General features: G+C 36.3%; 1 protein-coding gene across 1 annotated transcript in view; it reads left to right on the top strand.

Moving 5' to 3' along the window:
- The window catches only part of Nup107 (nuclear pore complex protein Nup107), a 94004-nt gene that overhangs the window by 44586 nt on the left and 28887 nt on the right, over positions 1 to 20531 (top strand). Inside the window, exons 4-6 of the mRNA XM_089088135.1 lie at positions 367 to 684; positions 10662 to 10842; positions 13477 to 13852. Coding sequence (XP_088944261.1) covers positions 367 to 684; positions 10662 to 10842; positions 13477 to 13852 — 875 coding nt within the window. The remainder of the gene's footprint in view (positions 1 to 366; positions 685 to 10661; positions 10843 to 13476; positions 13853 to 20531) is intronic.

Genomic DNA, 20531 nt, shown 5'->3' with positions numbered 1-20531 from the left:
GAAAAATGTCTCTTGACTGAAGACAATGATATGGAAAAACATAGATGGTGCGTTGTTTCAGAAAACGGGCAGAATCTTGAATTGATAATGCTGCATTTAGCAAACTTTTCAAAATTGGAAAACACTATTGCGAATCTTCGAGAACAACTTGGAAATGGTTTTCAGTAATTATCCCAGAATTGTGAAAACGTCAGATATGACCTTTAGACGTGACAGTGACGCCATCTAAAAGCTGCGTCTTGAAATAGAGATAAACCCTTCTCGTGACACCACTATGGTGAAAAACAATAAAGGCGTTCGGCATTACGACACTGCTGAATTAAGTTGGTATAGGGCTAAATCTAAATAAAAATTTTCTTTTTTCAGACTGAAGTTGAACTGAGTGATGAGCTGTTCACATGGAGATTGATTTGTAGTTTATACACTGATAGATTCCTTGTTGCACCGCAAACGGATTCACCTGAATATACTGTTGAGCAACTATTACTTCGGAAGGATTATGTCTCTGAAAAGGAAATCATTGATCATCTGGTACAGTCTGATACGCAGGTCCGTCAAGCTCAATTGGTTATTGACTGGTTGGAATTGTCGGCTTTAGAAGGATCGAATCTTTTTGCGGAGAAAAACTCGGAGCTGATGATTTGTGGAAGCAAAGGATGGGAAATGACCTTGGTTGAGCTGGAGGTAGGTTTCTGGTCAGGCAACACAAGGAATTTTTTAAGGAGGGGGAGTGAGAAGAATTGAAAGAAATAAATGAACTGTATGAAAAATATGGGAAATCACAGTAAAAATCGTTAGAATCTTGAGGCTTTGTGAAAAGAGAATTGAAGCTCCTCTCCCTATACGCAGGATATTACTTTATACACCAATTTTGTTTCTGCTTAGCATAATTTTATCTATTTAACATCTGTTTTTCAAAATATTGATGAAAAAAACAACTTCCAAAAAAAATCCTAAGAAAAGGAAAAAGCGATATGGGGAATTGAGGCCCCCCCCCCTACCCTGCGAAATTTTGTCCGACTCGTTAAAACATAACAAAAATGAATATCAATAAATTTCTGATACGTTCTTTAAAGTTTTTTTTTTTAAACCTCCCCGAAAAATAATCATGGATACAGACTCAGTATGAGGCATCTTACCACATTTTTTTTACTACGAATATCCCTGCTAAGTGAGTACGACTACTTTTATCGTTACCAATCCCACCATTAGTACTTATACTATATTTCTTTTAACAACCCCAGTAACTATCCTTTAATGAAGCTTATTAGTCTTATTACAAATTTTATTATGTACATGTACTCTCTCAATTTAATTAACAAAGCACTGTTTTACCATGAAAAATAAAGATCGAATTCAAAACTTGAAATCAATATTAAATAGCAATAAACAATTCAAGCCTAAAATATATCAAATACATCAAACTAACATATCTAACTAAAAGCATAGTAATTATTATAAAGGAAGATCCCTGAACGAATAAATCGCAATTTAGCTGGAATCAAAATCTAAAATGAACAGAAACCAGATATACGTTGCTAGGGCAATGCAAAGTCTTAGAGAAACCTTGCAGCACTTGCAAGTTGCTGTAGCAGAGCAGGAATCGTTGCCAGAGCAACACATTGATTTTGCTTTCCTGCCATCGATTAATTATCATAGTTGTCTTCTTTAATAAAATGTAATGAAACATTAACCTATAGACGATCTAAAAAAATTCGCTCTATTTTTAAGACCAACATTAGTCTATATTTTTCAATCAATGTTGTCAGTTTTGGGATGGACCTTATACAGGCCCCAATACTTTATTACCCCAAAATGTAGAAATACATGTCGTTATATATAATTCCCAGTTTCTACAAACTAAGGCTACTTTATTTTATTTATTCTAGAATTTCCCAACTCTAAAATGTGCTCGAAACTATTAAAGGATGAATCAGGTTGTTAAAGTGGGTAACACTTTGTCCCTGAGGATAAACAAGCATAATGTAAATAAATAATTGAATTATTTATTACGGCCTCTTGGAGTATGATTTTAATTCTTGGGGTAAAGTTGAATTTGTTTATTTGTAGGTTTGTGGTGCCGATTAGTCTGTATTGCTTGTTTTATAATTTATTTAATCCTGTATTATTTTTTAGTGTATTTTTGCCACCTTGGACAAGTTTTTCTTGGGGTGGCTGTTAACACTGATGATTTTTTTTTGGTTAATAAATATATCTCTCTAAAGCATTACATATATTATATTATGATATATATATATATATATATATATATATATATATATATATATATATATATATATATATATATATATATATATATATATATATGTATATATTTGAATATAATTATTGTTTATGCTTACACGTTGATAGTGGAGATATCCCCGAACAATGAATATTCGAAGCTTGCTAACGCTTGCGCTGCAAAGGTCAACTGTCTAAAATTCTTTGATTAACTTCTCCTTGGCTATAGGCTCCTACAACCAGATTTTTAGTGAAAGGGAATATTTTATCGCGAAAGGTAGGTGAGGTTCAAATATGGTGGATGCCTCTGGTAATCCATCTGCTCTTGCCTCATGTCTCCAAATTATTCGTTATGTAATTTTGTAGTGGATAGGAGTCAGAGGTATTTTCGAACACAACACTGCCTTTCCATGACGTACAAATAACAGCTTAAATAGGGATAAATCTTTTGCAATTTTTTCATCCTTCAGTCCTTAAAAATGCCCTAACCTTTCTCAACCTTTCTATCATAACAGCCCTAGAAAGCGGGGTTGAAGCATTGTTTGGCTTGGTGATGTAAGTTTATTATACAAAAAATGTCTGATGAATGCATTTGTTTATTTTTTAGTTTTGTTCCTCACCTAACTTTTCCTGGCCATAGACAGGGGAAACAGGGGAAAACAATGACAGAAATTCTGGATATTTTGATCACATATACAGTGACCGTTATCAGCGGATATACTGCTTATGACGGTCCTACAGTATATCTGCTGATGACGGTCACTTTCAAACCAACGCATTTTCAAACCGAACTGCCAGCCTTGACTGAAAAGCTGGGGATGGAGGGTGGTCTCGGAGAGGCCAAGGACTCACTATGTGCCTCTAATCACACAGTTCGAAATTGTTTGTATGATTCCGCCCAAACATGGCGTAACATGGCTGATTTATGCTAAAAAGAACAGATGGGAAGGGGGGGGGGGGCGAGGGGCCATGGGTTCACTTTGTGACTCAAGCCATGTTGATTGAAAATCATTGCACGTTTCTGATTTAAAAAAGGAGCAACATATCTACCTTTCCTTTTAAAACTTGGAGGGTGATTTTTGAAAGTGCAGCTGTCCCAATTTGGTTCTCCAATCATGTATTTTAAAAATTCTTTTATGTTTCAGAAACATAGAAGTTGCAACATGTTTACCATTTTTCTATAGAGGCTCGCATTGCAGGGGCGAAAATGAAGATTTTGGAAGGGGCTGAGGGTCCACTATATATCTCAATCAATTGAGCTATAATATTAGTATGACTGCGCTATAAACAAAGTGCAAGAAAATCCACCGTTTTTTCTAAAAAGTTGGGAGGGAGAAGGGAAGTCTGAAGGAGTCACGGGCACAGTTTGGGCCTCAGCTAGTACTGATTGAGCATCCTTGAAAGATTTTATCTTAAAACAAGCACAACACCCAAACCTCTATATGAAAGGTTGGCGATGACACCAAACAAAAACTGCAGGTAGAGGACAGGATGGTGGAGGGCAGCGGGGAGGGGGGTGTTGTCAAAGAAGCCACAGGCTAACTTTAGTCTTTCATTTTTGTAGGTATAAAATCCTCACATGATTCTGGTTCAAACACGGTAAAACATGCCCCTGCCTCTGTTAAAACGCTAGGAATAAGAGGGGCTAAGGGAATTACTGGTGAACGAGCAAGGGGATCACTTTGGCTTTTTAATCAAGGAAATTGAAATCACTGGCACGAATATGGTTTAAAAGATGCAATATGCCTACCTCTCTGTAGAACCGTTGGGATGAGAAGGATGGGGCCATGAGTAATGTTTTATGCCTTCAGCTTCTTTTTATGATGTAGTTAGGGTTCGCCTCATTTCTGTGCCATCATTATACAATCTATCTTTCCGATGTGTGCTGCGACAAAAAAAAAAAAATAATAATATAACAATAATCTTTAGTCGTTCCCTTTATCACACTTCAATAACATGGGTATCGTCAATTTAAGCACAAAAAAAAGAAAAGCACAGAAAGACACAACACCAAGAAAAACACAAATGATGAACCATCACCTCTACTTAAGGACACTATTGTTGTAACATCTGACGTAGTAGGGCACAAAGGATTTTAGATATCTTATTGTCGAGTGTGTAGGCGGGCACTCAAACAGTTTTTTTTTCCTCTTTCAGAGTTGCCAACCTTGTTTTGTGTGCGTGGGTCTCTGAAGTAAACGGAGAAAGGATATCTCAGTGTGTTGAGGACTTCAGGATGTCAGCTCCAAACTTCATCAGCATTTCATGCCTGCTTTCATTCAGGGTTGCGAGCTTGAGTTGGCTCAAGCTTTGTTCATATTTTTTTTAATTTGGCCCAAGAATTATTTTACAGGCTCTTCAGAATTGTTTCCAGTTCGTTTGTGTGCTTCTTTGTAAGCAAAGGGTGCCAGACAGGCTTGCTGTATAACGTTATAGGCATTAGATAAGTTTTATAGCCCAAACGAAGGCGTTACTCTGTCATTCCAAACCTTCTTAGATTTGCAAAGGATTTTAGAAAACCAGCTGCCTTTGCTGTGATCTCCAAACGAGAGATCATCACTTAATGTGATACCAAGTATTTTTACTGATTTCTTTGTTTGGAGAGGTGCAGATTCATTTGTGCTCTTCTTCTTCTTCAGGGAGTTGACATGCATTACACAGCTTTTCTAGAAGCTCGTCTGGAGCTTCATTTGATCAGCTTGATGTTGAATCCCTGCAACAAGGGGTATGAGCTGATTGGGTGTTTGTGACAGGAAGTGCAGCAGGCTTAGCGAAAGATTATCTGCAAATGTATACCTCTGTTTGTGTTGCCTCATCAGTCGGTTGATGACTATAACAAATAGGATTGGACCTAACTCGCGTCCTTGGACAGTTCCACACGTGATGTCTTGGAAGTTGGATGTGTCCCCGTTTTTGATTTGTAAGTACGCTTGACTAAAATAAGGGAAACTTTAAATTGTACATAAGAGAACCAGAAAGACTTCCAGGTCAAATGATACGTAGGTCCAATTCTCATGATCAAGCCTATCGGCACCTTTCACAAATTCATAAATAATTATTTTAGCAAGGGGCTCGGGATTTTCTAGGTGCTCTAGTAATTTGATCTGAAATAGTGAGTTGTACTGTGTCTTTGACGAAAACCGAACTGTAGAGGATCGATTTTGTGTTCTACTTCTGCTAGTAGCCATTGTAAAATAAAATCTCTGAAGATTTTTTGAAGGGTCTTTGAAATTGCCCTAAGATCAGATGATGAGGTTGGTGATCTTTTCTTTGGAATTGGTGTGATAAATTCCTTTTTGAACTTATCTAGGAAAATACATTCCAGTAGGCACTGGTTATACACCATAGCCAATGGTGTAGCCAGTAAGGGGGAGCATGCATGTATCAGCCTTACAGGAATTTCACCAGGGTACGAGACATTCCTAATGTCTAGGTTTTCGAGTTTTTCTTGAACCTGGGGAACTGTAATAATGGGGATAATTTCGATTGGACCAGTCTGTGGCATAGTCTTGAGGGGAGGCTATTGACCGCAAATATTTGAAAAGTGTGCATTAATTGCTTCTGCGGTTACATTCTCTCTTTGCTGGCTCCTCAGGATGGATTGAGACTTCTGCTGTCACATTAGTTTCCGTACAGTTGTGTGGAACTTTCTTGGTGACAACTTAGCAAAAATTTGGTGTCCATACAGACTGCATAGCTTCCTTTAGTAGTCTAACTACTATGTTTCTCTTCCGTTTATATTCGTCAGAGTGTGGCTTTGTCTCATAAAGCATGTCTCGCTCTGCCATTGCTGCTTTAATTGTCGGAGTAACCCATGGTTTATTCTGTGCTCTAATTGTAACTCGCTTTTCAGGGACGAATCGTGCGGTAAATTGCAATTTTTTTTCAAAGAGGATGTTGGGCCTTGGGGTTTGTGCTTTTTTTTAGAAAAGGCGGAAACAGCATATTGAGTCGAGCCATTATCTGTAGCCACTTATACCTTCTTCTGTAAGTGGACAGTAGGTGAACTGGGTTGATTTAGCAAGTGTTATTGTTGACTTTGGTCGTAATAGAGCTCCTGCATGGTCACTGGTTGAGAGTGGTGCTTCCGCCGAAGGATCTAAGTACAAATAACCAAGTGTAGTGAAGATCAAGTCAAGGGGAAAATTGTTAGCTCCTTGAAATTTTCAAATTGGCGCATCTCATGGGGGAATTTTTGTACGAGAATTATAAAAGAGCTAGGCAATTGGTGCCTATTTTAGGCACTTTTAAACTTCAATCAAAATTCAATTTGAAACTTCTCCTGTTATACTTGCCTGCTTCAACGGAGTTTTCCACTTGGAACTGGAAACATGGTTTAAAAAAACGAAGAATTGGTAGACAGCTTCAGATAGTTCGCTTTGACATATGCTATAAAACTTCAATTCAGCCTACATACTATGGGCTGTGGCTCAAGAAAAAGCAGTCCATCATTTATAGTCAGTTTTGTTTTCTTATAGTAAGCACAAAGAGAAAAAGAGAGACTACTTTAATATAAATCTCTAATAAATTGTGTCCTTGCATCTCTTTAGTGTATGTCAGTGACGTATTTTATAAGCTAATCATATTGCTCTTTAAGCATAGGTCAGAAAGGGAAGCCAAGTAGCCCTACCTTTTAGAACCTGATGGGTTCTGCCGTGTTTCTGTGAAATTTTAAGCCAATAAAAGGAATAAAAAGGTTTTGAGTCACGCGGAAAGGGCCTCAACCGTCTTCATTCGTCTTATGGCCTCAACCGTCATATGTCTCTGAAGTTTTTTGTAAGCTAATCATATCGCTCTTTAAGCGTACCTCAGAAAGGGAAGCCAAGTAGACCTACCTTTTAGAACCTGATTGATTCTATCGTGTGCCACTGTGAACAGCAATCCATCAAGTACCATCATTTTTAGCCCCAGGCAAGAATTATGCTCAGCTTTCCGAAATGTAGTGTCATATATTCATCAATCTGGCCAGAGTTGCACACTTCCAATACAGATTGAAGAGGTTTACCCCCTAACCAGTTTACCTTACAACAAACTGGCAGTATAGGAAAGAAACAGGGCGAAAACAAATTGTTGCTTGTACGAGTAAAATTCTCACACATAAGTGGCATGGCCATGCCCCCAATCCTCCCCCCGAAACCAAAGCAAAAAGAATCCAATTACTAATAAAGTCTTAAGAAAAGAACTCTTCGATTTAAAAGCACTTGTTCTGGTCGCTTTAAATTAACTTTTTTAGGAATAGTTATATTTTTGATGCCTTTTTCCTTTTAAGTCTATCCCTTTCTAATATATAGAAAAATGAATCGACTTAAGAAAGCTCTCAAATTGAGCAATCTATTTAGTTTTCAGTAAAATGCAAATGACGCTCTTGCTTGTTGGGAATTGAGAGGTGCTACAAAGCAACACATGTTTGTGATAATTTTTTCTCGTCTTAAGATTGAATTCATTTTTGCTTGTGATTTGTGTTTGTTTTAGGATTGATTTCCTTTGTCATAGTAGTGTCTGTTCGTTTTAAGTTTTATTTTTTATGTGATCTACCTGATGGTTCTGAATGAATGAATTTTATTTTTAAATGTATTCTTTACTGTATGTGGGAAAGCCAAGTTTCTTACATTTTTACGAGGATTTACTGAGGAAAATTTCAAATTTTCTTGAGAAGGAAAAAGCTAATTAAATAGAAACTATGCAAATTACAATCTTTTCTTATGAAATTGTCCATTTAAAAGAGAATAGAATTTCTCGGCTGGTTTTAAGAAATTTTGAATAATATTTAAATATTTCTTTTTATATTCTTAAAATTTTATATTCTTAACAATTGTAAACAAAATCAAAATTACGCACTGCTACAGTACCAGTGATGTATCCCATTTTTTATTTGTCGCGTTGAACGATATTCAACTTTCTTCCGTAAAATTCATGATTGACAATTCAGAATAAGGTTTAAGGCATTGTTCTTTTAAATTGCAAAAAATTAAAATTTCGAACTGAAGTTTTCCTATCTTAATTTTCCTATTTGTAAATAATACAAAAACGTAGTGTTTGTAGGCAATAGATACGAACAAATTAGAATTGCTATAGGCTTTTAAACCCAATGTCTCTCGATTTCAAAATTCCGCTTCTATTGTACGAGTGTGGCGTTGTGCTATATACGCTATATGTGCTATATACGAGAATAAATTTGCTATGGTTGGGAAACAAGGTTAGTAGCGGGTTTCGTAGTAAACCAGGAGTTATGGAGGGTTCTGTTCTATCTCCATTTATATTGATCATTTTAATTAACTTTGTCTTGAGGAACAAAGCAAAGGTAATGGGAGAACACAGAATCTAACGGGAAAGTAAAACTCTCTTAGACTTAGATTATGGTGATTATTTAAAGCATCCTAGATGAAAATGCTAGCAAAATGAATGAACTTCTAAAGGATTTGCGAGTTCATGGTGCAAGAATAGGTTGAAAATTAATGTCAAAAAGACTAAGTTGTTAGGACTAGGAATAAGTGAAGGTAAACAGGCGATGTTGGGTAACTTGAAAATCGATCAAGTGGGCTGCTTCACATACCTAGGTAGTATTGCTAGTAAAGACGGTGGGTGCAGTGAAGATGTTAAAAGTAGAATAGGCCAGGCCCAAGATCTTTTTCAAAGTTAAAATGTTTGGAATAATAGAAAGATAAGTCTGCAAACCAAGATAATAATATCGGAAGCTACGGTGATGACAATGATAAAGCATGGTTCTGAAGCGTGGGCGCTCCAAAAAACGGAAGAGGGTTTGCTAGATGTTTTTCAGAGAAATTGCCGACAGATTGTTTTGGGTATGCGACTGACTGACCGTATCTCAAATAGTAGACTATACGAAAAGTGTGGTTCAATCCCAGTTTCTAGCGCTATAATGAGAGAAAGGTTGAGCTGGCTAGGGTACGTTCTGCGGATGAAGGATGACAGATTGCCAAAGATTTTCATTGTCAACCAACCGTCTTTGGCTAGATGAAAAACAGGTAACCCCCCGATTGGGGTGGGAGAATGTCGTAAAGAAAGATTTAGGGGAAATACGAACTTCCTTCAAGCGTGTAAAGAGGGAGACTTTGAATATATTGGGATGAAGGGGGAGCGTGTCCATCTGTGTTGGCCTCAGGCGGCTTGGTGCTACAGTGAGTTGTTACTGGTAGTAGTAGTAGTAGTGTTATGCACAATCCGTACAGTTGAGAACTGCGATGTAAAGTCTATACCTTAAAGGGCATAATGTCATTTTTATGCTTTCCCCAATTCTGTGCTTCTATAGGGAAAGCTTCACGCGTCTGAGCGTGAGTGAAAGGGGAGCCTCTAAGCTCTTGGTTTGGTATAAAATGCTTACTTTGTGATGTTTTAGAATAGTTGGTTATATAATTTACAAACTTAAATAATATGTCTTATTTTAATACAAAAACAACGGTTACAAACACTGCAGAGGGGTACGGGGGGCTACTCACTTTAAGATTGACTTGAAAGTCCCTCTTGGAAAAAAATAATGGTGTAGAAATGCACTTTTCATGATCTAAACACCTCCTCATCACGTAGAAAAGCGCTCTTTTCCCTTCCCTTGGGTTGCACCTTTTAATCCTATGCATAAAAAAACTTTTAGGGAAAATCGTTTATTGCAAAAAGTACACAAAATATGTGTTCTAAAGCACGCGAGACATCTTAATCCACAGCTGATCAAAGTATATATGGCAGTGACGTCTATCCAGAGTTGCCACCCGGTGAAACAAAAAAATCACTAGATTTCAGTGATTGTTTTTGGTTGGCTTGCTGATTTTCTTCAATAATATAGTGATTTTATGCTGATTTAGTCATTTTTTTGGTTATACAATATGAAAAATTGCATGACAACGCTATAAATAGTGATAAATCAATAGGGGTGGCAACCCTTTTTCTATCCAGCACTAACAGGTAGCTTTGGCAATCATCCAAAGCGATCTGACCCAATCACTAGCATAACTCAAAGAATCTGATTAAATTACTGATTGTAGCACATCGCTGCGATATATAGAATAGCACAAGATTAGACTGAGTTAGCGCATATATCTTGTTTACTGGAAGAACCAATCAGAAATAAAGAATATTACGCTTAACATATTTTTCGTATATTTTCAAATATTTGACGAATATTTTCCATGCAGCGTAGACAGATGGCTAAGAGTTAGATAATTAACTATTGCAAAATACTTCAAATGCATTTTAATAATTGTCTTTGTCATCAAACTGCTTTTGAAATTACCCTTTTCGCTCTTTAGAAAGATAGTAACCCTTTTAAATTTAGTAGAAGTAACAGAAAAAAAAAAAATCAACAACACCTTAAACATTGTAATTGTTATTTATATCCTTTAGATGTTCTTTTCATTTACTCATGGAAATGACCTTTTATAAGTATTTTCTTTCTTTTCTTCTAGAAATCCAGAGGGAAATCTACATCGGATGTAGTTTCTGAGCTAGATATGGATGCACCGCTGCGACAAGGGAGATATTTACATTCTGAAGACGTTGAAATTTTTGATTCTCTTAACATGGCTGTTTTTAGGAAAATCCGAACTGGAAGACTTACTCAGGCAAAGGAATTATTAATTGCAGCTGGCAAGTTTTAAGCTTTTTTTTACCTTTTTACTTTATCTTTTATTTTACTTGTTTATTCTTTACTCTTTCTCAATTTTTTAGCTTTTATAATGTTAGCAGTATTAATGCTTTGCTTAAGGCTCTTAGGGCAGCTTTGAAACTTTCGTAAATAATTTCCTAGACCACACTGCTTTTTCATTTACGAAAAATTAAGAGAGAAAAACGCTAGTCTGTTTCCCATTTTCTTGCTACTTTATGCTTAAATTTTCATGGAATCATCTGTTATTTCTGTCTGACTAAAGCTTTGTAATCACTGAGCACTATCAAGATAATAGTCGGTATTCTGTCATTATTATCATCTATTGTCACTATTTTTATCATTTTGTCTATTTTACTCATCTTTTTAACCAATTTTAGTAATTTAGCTGGTTGTATTCATTGCACTGACAACACGATCTCGACAGGCCAATATTTCAGTGATTGTCACGCTTGTGTTTCCCCCTCCATACGGAGCCTCTTTGATTGCTTGCGGGTGTTTTGCAGCCGGAAAAGTAGTTACCGCAAGTAATAGTTTGAAAATAGAAGAAAAGGAACGCTAATTTCTTAAATTCTAAAAAGATGTCCTAAAAAGATTCTAAAAAACCCATTATAACGTAGAGTTTAAATTTTTTGACATTTTTTGACAACTTTTTGAAATTGGCAGCAATTTAGCGTGCAAGGCGTATAAAGCAAACGAAAGCGAATCCGGAATTGAACGCTGAGTTAAACAAACCATTTAATGAAAGTGAGGATGGAATTTCTTTCGTGCATTCATTATTTGTTATGAATTTTTGGGGATGAATGATAATTAGTTCCGTATATACAACAGCTGCCAAACATGTAGAAGAAAAAACGTGTGCTATAACAAGTACGGCTTGATTGGTAACTTGGTATCAGAGACGGTAACTTGGTAACAAATACACATCCTTTTATTTTATTGGTGATTTGGTAGCAAATCATACATTGCTACCTTTTAAGATATTGCTGATATCATTGAATCTGTAGCTCCAAAATTTGCTAAAATTCTAATGGCAGAATTCTGCAAGGCTCTAAGGTTTTTCAAATGCGATTGAAAAGTTAAAGATCATGCTGAACAACAATATAAAAGTTAAAATGGACAAGGGGAAATTACAAAAGTCTAAGGACAAATTTTGGACAAATATGCTTTAACTTCCTAATAATTCCAACATTACTGGCAATTTTAGATGTTATACAATCTATATGATCAGAAAAACTAAGCGTCTCATCCAAAATAATGCCTAAATATTTAGTCGAATGCACTCTATTAATTATTGAATTTCCACATCTCTACTTGTCTTCCCAAGGGTAATACATTTTAAAACGGGTAAATAACGAATTTAGGCTTCTTAAAGTTTATTTGCAACTTATTCAACCTAGTCCTCTTCTCAATCAAACTTATATCATACTTCACTGCATGGATCAACTCTTCTTCTGTTCTCGCACATACCGTCAGATTAGGGTCATCAGCAAATAAAACTAATACTTTTACAGGGATCTTATTTAAGTCTCCACAATTTACCGAATCAACAATATTAGATAAAACTCCACATTGATCATTAATTTATATATAGCAAATAGTAGTGGACCAAGGGGAGATCCCTGTGGGACTCCAGACTAACCATCATATTCTTGTGTAGGTTGATCTTCATCATTCAAATATAATTTCCTATCACTTAGATAAGACCTCAACAGATTCAGAACTCTTCCTCTTATGCCTAAATTATCTAATTTACACAATAGGATTTAATAGTCGTCAGAATCGAATGCCTTTAAAATATCTAAAAATACAGCTATAACTTTAAGGTGTTACAAAGGCCATTATAAACCAGCGTTGTCAGAAATTGAATTGCATGCTCTGTAGAATGTTTCTGTCTGAAACCAAATTGGTCCTTAAAGAAAAAACCTGTCTTCTCTAGAAATGTCTCAATCCTTTTGGATAAAATGTTCTCTATTATTCTAGCTTGATTATATTGATTATAAACCTGCCACTTTAGAATAGATAGAATAGGTAAACTATGATGAATAAATTTACATGTTGTGCCATTTTGGCCAAAATGAATTTATTTCATCTTCGGTCCAATGTAAAGCAAAAGTTAAAGAGGAAGTATATTAAGGTTTATGTTTCCTGTGAAAAACGTCAGTATTCGACAAGCCTACAGCTACGATCTAGGCCGAAAAGATAACATCCTTTATCATTGGACACATTAGTTTCTACTCTATCCATTTACTTAGGCTTATTTCTTGTAAAATTATCTAAACTGGCTTTAAAAATATTAACATTTTTCCATTTGTCCTGTTTTCATGCTTTCAACATATTTTTCAATTTTAAATCCCCCCAAAAATGCTTAGCAAATTTCAAAAATGGACTTCGATAGATAGATAAAGCTGAATACTTGTCGTCACACGTTGAGACATTAAAATAGTAGGATTGTAGAAATTTAACATCCATGAACTTGTACAGGGATACTCTCAAATTAAGTCCTTGGGTTTTATTTGGATATTCTAGATGGCGTTTTTATTTTCACAGACGAGCCTTTTTTTGTCGGTTCCTATAGTCGTAGCTGCTAAATTTAAATCGGTAATAATTCTTTTTAGGTTTTCCCCAGTTAGCAGTGCGCTTAGCTGGATGGTACCCATTTCATGACCCTAACTTTGATGCCGAGGGACACTTTGAGCACTCTGTGGAACGTAAACCTGTCGAGGGGAATCCAAGGCGTAGTCTATGGAAGAAGATAGCTTGGTTGTTTTGTGAACAGACAAAGATATCGCCATATGAGCGAGCGTCTCTTGCCCCGTTTTGTGGACATTTAAAATCAATGTTGGATGTTGCCAGTGACTGGATGGATATACTTTGGAGTCACTTGAAGGTTTTTGTTGATCAGGGAATTGAAAAATTTGTTAGAAAATATGAAACAAGCACACGGTTTTTCGCTAAGGTGGAAGATTTGCCTGAAGGGTATCTGAAAACTGAGTAAGTATCTGACAAATTTAAAAAAATATTGCTGATCAATAAGTGTATTTATCTGTTTTAATCTTTCAATATTCCTTTTTAGCTCCTGGTTCAGATTTATATCAATTTATTAATTTTTAGGTGAGTTTGTTATTATGTTATTGTTTGTTTTTTAGTTCTTTATCTAGCTATTTTTTAAATGTAGACTGTGGCTGGTATTGCAATACGAAGGTAAATCTCCCCACGTATTGTTTTTATGTAAAAAGTATTTGCAGTTCCGTCTTTGTCGAATTTTTTTGCCGATTTTTTTTTTTTTTTTTTTAATATAGCTTTTTTTGTTTCATTTTTTATGGGTCTTATACAACTTGTTACGCATATTTCAAGTATCTAAGCATTATATTTATTAAAGTTATTTTTCTTCTTATCGAACTCAAATATGCTATATAACTGAAAATATTTAAAGCTTGATTTTTGCTGAATATTTGGTGATTTTATTCAGCTCAAATTCTGAAGTGTTGTCTTGTGGGGGTTTCATGCCTGGCGAGGTTGCTTCGTGCCTGGCGACGTAACCACTCTGCCAACCTGACATACAATTTTGTCATGTGTGGGATTTGAACGCCTGACTATAACATGTGCTGATATACCTTTTTGTACCCACCAGTCTAGCCGTAATGATTTTGAACTTATCCATGTTATTACTGGAAGTGGATTTTTATAGAAGATCCCTGTTGCGAAAGACTATGTCAAATGGGAAGGCCGAAATTGTCTGCAGTACATATGAGGCTAGTGTAGCAATATACGGTATATCAGAAGTGGTGTGACATCAGTATTGCATCATAAACAGTTTCTACGCCAGAGAAAGAATGCGATTCCATATTTTTCAAAATTTTTGGCCTTTATTTTGGCTATTTTTGAAGACTGAATGTACCTGTAGTACATTCCTATTACAGCTTTTTACTCCAATTTAAAATATTCAAATAGGACATTTATTAAGGCGATTCTTTTTCTTAAAATGATTTGTAGAATGTCATGGGGAATATTGGGCAATTTTAACGATTATTTTTTCAAATTACAACATCTTATATTATTTTATTAACCCCCCATCATATTTTTTGGTACAATTTGTATTTTTAGTTTAAAAATCAAGCTAATATTGATTTGACAAACTCTTGACAAACTGATTTAGTAAAACATACTCAATTTAAGCCACATTTCTAACCCAAAATGTCACCTACTCTGAAAAATTCTCAAATTCCCAAAATTCTCACCAATTCATTCATAAGTATCTGTTTAGCAACGTCACAAGCCGCTTTGGCAGAGTAGGGGAAACTGAGCTTTTTAGTGGCAAATATTAAATAGAATATTTAAGGGCAATGGGAACTTCCTGGGAGGGTGTGAAGAGGGAAACGTTGGATAGATTGGGATATAGGAGGACCATGCGCAGCTGTGTTGGCCTCAGGCGCTTGATGCTGCAGTGAGTTATTAGTAGTAGTTAGTAGTATTCTAAATAATAATCTACTTCCTAATTCTACCTTAGTAAGCTTTTTACCTACTTTTCAAGGGCTGGCTAACATCTGTAATGAGATATTTGAACATAACTACCATATATTAGAAAGCAATTGCCAAAATGACCAAAAAAAAGAGAGGAAAAGAAGGATAAAAAGAGGAAACCATCTAACTCTAAAATAGACTAAAATGAGATTTATGTTTATTTAAAAGTTCTTAGTGACATTATAATTGGGGAATCCCGAACTATAGTCCACTCCGCTAATTAATAGTAATAATCTTTATTCGTTCCCTTTATCACACTGCAATAACATGGATATCGTCAAACAAAAGCACAAAAAAAAAGAAACGCACAAAAAGACAGAACTCTGAAAAATCACAAATGATGAGCCATCACCTCGACTTCAGGACACAATTATTGTAACACCTGACGTAGTAGGGCACGAAGGAGTTTAAAAATTTTGTCGTCGAGTGTGTAGGCGGGCATTCTAACAGTTTTTTTTCCCTCTTTCAGAGTTGGCAACCTTGTTTTGTGTGCATGGGACTCCGAAGTAAACGGAGTCAGGATATCTCGGTGTGTTGAGGACTTCAGGATGTCAGCTCCACACTTCATCAGCATTTCATGCCTCCTTTCATTCAGGGTTGGGAGCTTGACGTGGCTCAAGCTTTGTTCATAGTTTTTTTAATTTGGCCCAAGAATTATTTTGCAGGCTTTCTTCTGAATTGTTTCCAGTTGGTTTCTGTGTTTCTCTGTAAGCAACGGGTGTCAGACAGGACAGCCGTACATTGTTGCTCTGTCATTACAAGCCTTCTGAGATTTGCGAAGGATTTTAGAAAACCAGCTGCTTTTGCTTTGATCTGGCTAATGTGGTCTCCGAACGAGAGATCGTCACTTATGTGATGTCAGGTATTTTTTTTACTTTTTTTGTGTGGAGAGGTGCAGATTCGTCTATGCTCCTCTTCTTCAGGAAGTTGACACGCATTACATAGCTTTTCTCGAGGCTTAGCTGAAGCTTCACTTGATCAGCTTGATGTTGAAGCTCTGCAACCAAGGGTATGATTTGACTGGGTGTTTTTGACAGGAAGTGCGGCAGGCTTAGCGAAAATCATCTGCAAATGTATACCTCTGTTTGTGTTGCCTCATCAGTCGGTTGATGGCTATCGCAAATAAGATGGGACCTAACTTGCTTCCTTGGCCCGCTCAACACGTTATTTCTTGGAAGTTAGATGTTTCTCTGTTTTCGAGTTGCACGTACTGTTGACGACCAGAAAGGAAACTTGCGATGGCAAATTAGAGAAACTGCGAGACTTCCAGGGCACGGGTTTCGTTGATTACAGTCTCATGATTAAGCTGAACGAAAGCTTTCACGAAATCGGAAATGATTATTTCAGCAAGGGCCTCGGGATTTTCTAGGTGTTCTAGTAGATCATGAAGTAATCTGATCAGGTAATGTGTTGTGCTGTGTCCTCGACGAAAACCGAACTGCATAGGATCGATTTTGTGTTCTACTTCTGCTAGTAGCCACTGTAAAATAAAATCTTTAAAGACTTTTGAAATGATGGGCATCTTTGAAATTGGCCTGAGATTGGTGATGTTTTCTTTGGAATTGGTGCGGTAAATACCCCTTTTAACTTATCTGAGAAAATGCCTTCCAGTGGGCACTGATTATACACCATAGCCAATGGTGTAGCCAGTAAGGGGGAGCATGCATGTATCAGCCTTATAGGAATTTCACCAGGGTACGGGCTTTCCTAATGTCTAGGTTTTTGAGTTTTTCTTGGACCTGGAAAACGGATGATAGGATTGTTTCGATTGGGCCATTCTGTGGCAGAGTCTTGAGTGAATGCTGTTGATCGTACATATTTGAACAGTGTGCATTAAGTGCTTCTGCGGTTACAGTCTCTCTTTACTGGTCCCTCAGGATGGATTTAGACTTCTAATGTGACCTTAGATTAAGTACAGTTGTTTGGAACTTCCTTGGGTCACTTGCAGACAACTTAGCGAAAATTTGATGTCCATACAGACGCCTAGCTTGCTTTAGTAGTCTGACTACTATGCTTCTCTTCTGTTCATATTCTTCAGAGTGTGGCTTTGTCTCATAAAGCATGTCTCGGTCTGCCATTGCTGCTTTAATTGTCGGAGTAACCCGTGGTTTATTCTGTGCCCTAATTGTAACTCGCTTTTAGGGAAGAATCGTCCGTACTTTTGGATTGTTTGTTCATAGAGGAGTTCGGTCATGCTGTTTGCGTCTTTGTTTTCGAAAAGACGGAACCAGCATACTGAGTTGAGCCATTCTCTGTAGCCAATTACGCCTTCTTCTGTAAGTGGACGGTAGGTGAACTGGGTTGGTTTAGTAAGTGTCATTGTTGACTGGTCGTAATATAGCTGCTGCATGGTCACTGGTTGAGAATGGAGCTTCCGCTGAAGGATGTAAGTAGAAATCACGAAGTGTAATGAAGATCAAGTCAAGGGCAATTCTACCTCAGTTAGCTTTCTATCTCTCTTTCAAAAGCTGGCTAAGTTCTCAAGTGTCATATTTGCGCAAAACGATACTATTTTAACATATAATAGAAAGTAACTGTCAAGGTTGACAAAAAAGTGAAAGAGTTAAAAAGAAAAAAAGAGGAAAAAATCTATCTGTAGAAAAGACTAAAAACATGTCTCAGTTTATGTCTGAGGTTTCTTTGAAGTCTTAACTGATAGCGTTGAAATAGTGGAATATCATTGATAATCATAAGTTTTCAGACATCAGAAAAGCGCGCCGTAACTTCTGTATAGAGGCGTAATTTGCTATGCGGCAGAAGAGGGAACTACCCCTCCCCCCGGCTGAAATTTAGTGTCTCCAAAAATCTTGTCGAAACTAAGATAAGCCTGCATAATTCAAGCATCTGCAGAAACGGTCGGTTTTCTTTAGTAGCCTACATCTGTACCTTTTTTTTGTTACTATATAACTCATTTTTCAGTTTTCACTGGTATTTTCGCTTGATTTGAGAAAATTTGCTCCAACTTTGCCTTTTCCCTCCAGGATTTTGACGAAATTGCGCCACTGTTTCTGTAGCTCACGGTATAATAGTGATGCTGATGAAAAATGATGTGGAATTTTCAACTTACGATAAATTGTACCTCTGCAAGATATGCTATTTTTAACATAACTATTTTAACAACTTTTTGTTTTTTAAACAATAACGTTATTATTAGCGTCTGCTATTTTTATGTGAGAAACCTTACGTAATAGTAATTGAACGTTGGTTATGATATGCATCAGCAGTGCATTTGCCCCTGTCGAATGTCAAATGATTTTCCTCTGTCTCTGTGTCCGGACGGATTTCGGCACATGTTTGAATTTTTGCCAGTTGTCGCAAAGAGGGTGTAATTTTGGGTGTGGCATTTTGGGTGTAAATTTGGGTGTGGCATTTTGGGTGTAATTTTGTAATTTGGGTGTGGCAAATAATGACGCTTATTTTTAGCTTTTGCCATTCTAGTTTCAATTATGGAAATAAACTCCATTCCTAATTGAATAAACTTTTCCATCAGGGTATGGGACTTACCATTGGTTGTTCCAAAATCGCTCGATTATCGTTTTAGGCGGTTGTTTTTTAAATTTTTTTGAGATTCAGTTATCCGATGTGTATCAGGAAATTAATTTTATTTGCAATAAGCTATCCTCTGTTTTAACTTTATTTTATAGATTTGTTCAGAGAATAAATAAATTCTCTTCGGCTGATAATAAAGGCAAATTCCATGCATGCTGCCATGTTGAGGCGTAGATAGCTATTTCAAAGATACAAGGTCTTTCTGAGTTGTGCATTGGTTTTGGAGTGAGGGGGCGGGTCTTAAAACAAAAATTAAAGTAGGCGGGTCTTAAAGAAGAATTGCACATTCAGGTCTGAATTTTTTCTACAGGAAAAGTTACAGCCTCCCTTAGTTTGTTTCTTTCCATAAAATATTCATGTTCTGTTCTACTTCTATATTAAATAGTTTTTAATTAGACAGATCGTATACTTTTATTTTTATTTCTCCTTTTTCTTCAAAAGAAGCCGACGACTTCTGTTTTTGTTTTCCGCTGTGCGGAGGAACATTTCTGGTTTTTCATTGCAGCTCCTCTGTATAAATTAATGATTTTTTACGGTGCTTTTAATATCAAGCTACCATCCCCCCCCCCCCGTACTTTGTTTTGTTCTGAATCGTATATTTTCTTGCCTGCCGTGTATAGATGAATCCATGATTAGGGTATACAAGCAGTAGATATGACCTGAATAATTATGCTTGTTCACATCCGCCATGCAGGAGGATGGCACATACCCATATTTTTGTGAGGGGGATGGTGAATTAAAAAACTGGCGATGGCAGTAATAGATAGATAGATAGATATTTATTGCAATAAAAGCTGCTTTGGGCCATGGCAAGAAAAAGAAAAATCACAAAAAATAATAGCACATGATAATAACACTCATAACAAAATATAGTACGTAATCATAACAATGCAATGTTACAAAACAAAACAAAAACATGATAAAGCACATAATACCATCAAACTAACATACGTAACTACACAAAATCTCGCATACATGATAGATATAGATAGGTAGATAAATATTTAATACTCTAAAGCCACAACTAATGACAAAAAATTGCATGTGATAATTTGAATAAGAAGAGCCGAAAATTTCAAGAAAATTTTAGATCTTACCATACGGAGGGCCCCTAGGCCTCCCTGGGTAGGCCCCGGCATGAGGCATTTAGTGACAGAATAATACGTAACTGCGTGAAGTCAGGCACGGCAAAATTTATATATGGGAACTTTTTGAAATCTCCTATGCCTTAAGTAGACATTATTGGCATGACCGTAAAATACTAGTAGTATTATTAATACTGGTCTTGTAAAACTTGGCCCCCATTTGTAAAACATGGCCTGGTCATTTTAAGCTTTCTTTAACTATGGTTATAGAATTGAGATCGAACCACATTATTTCGTACAGCTAGTCTCTGTTAAAAATGAGTTTTCTGAAACAGAAACCTGGCTCCTTCTTGGCTCGGCGTGAATTTTGAAAAAACATTCTAAGAGTAGATAATAGGAATAGAAATCTCTGTTTAACGTTAGATTAGAAAATAACATTAATGTTGTTGTGTTAATGTTAAGATTTCTAAGCTTAATTTTGAAAAATAATCGTCAGAGAAATAAAATAAAACGTC

The sequence above is a fragment of the Artemia sp. Qi Xiang Cuo genome, chromosome 4 (assembly GCF_049724085.1).
Source record: "Artemia sp. Qi Xiang Cuo chromosome 4, ASM4972408v1, whole genome shotgun sequence".
Taxonomy (NCBI): Eukaryota; Metazoa; Arthropoda; class Branchiopoda; order Anostraca; family Artemiidae; genus Artemia; species Artemia sp. Qi Xiang Cuo.
Note: the sequence above shows the minus strand (reverse complement) of the source record. Positions and strands in the feature narration are given on the sequence as shown.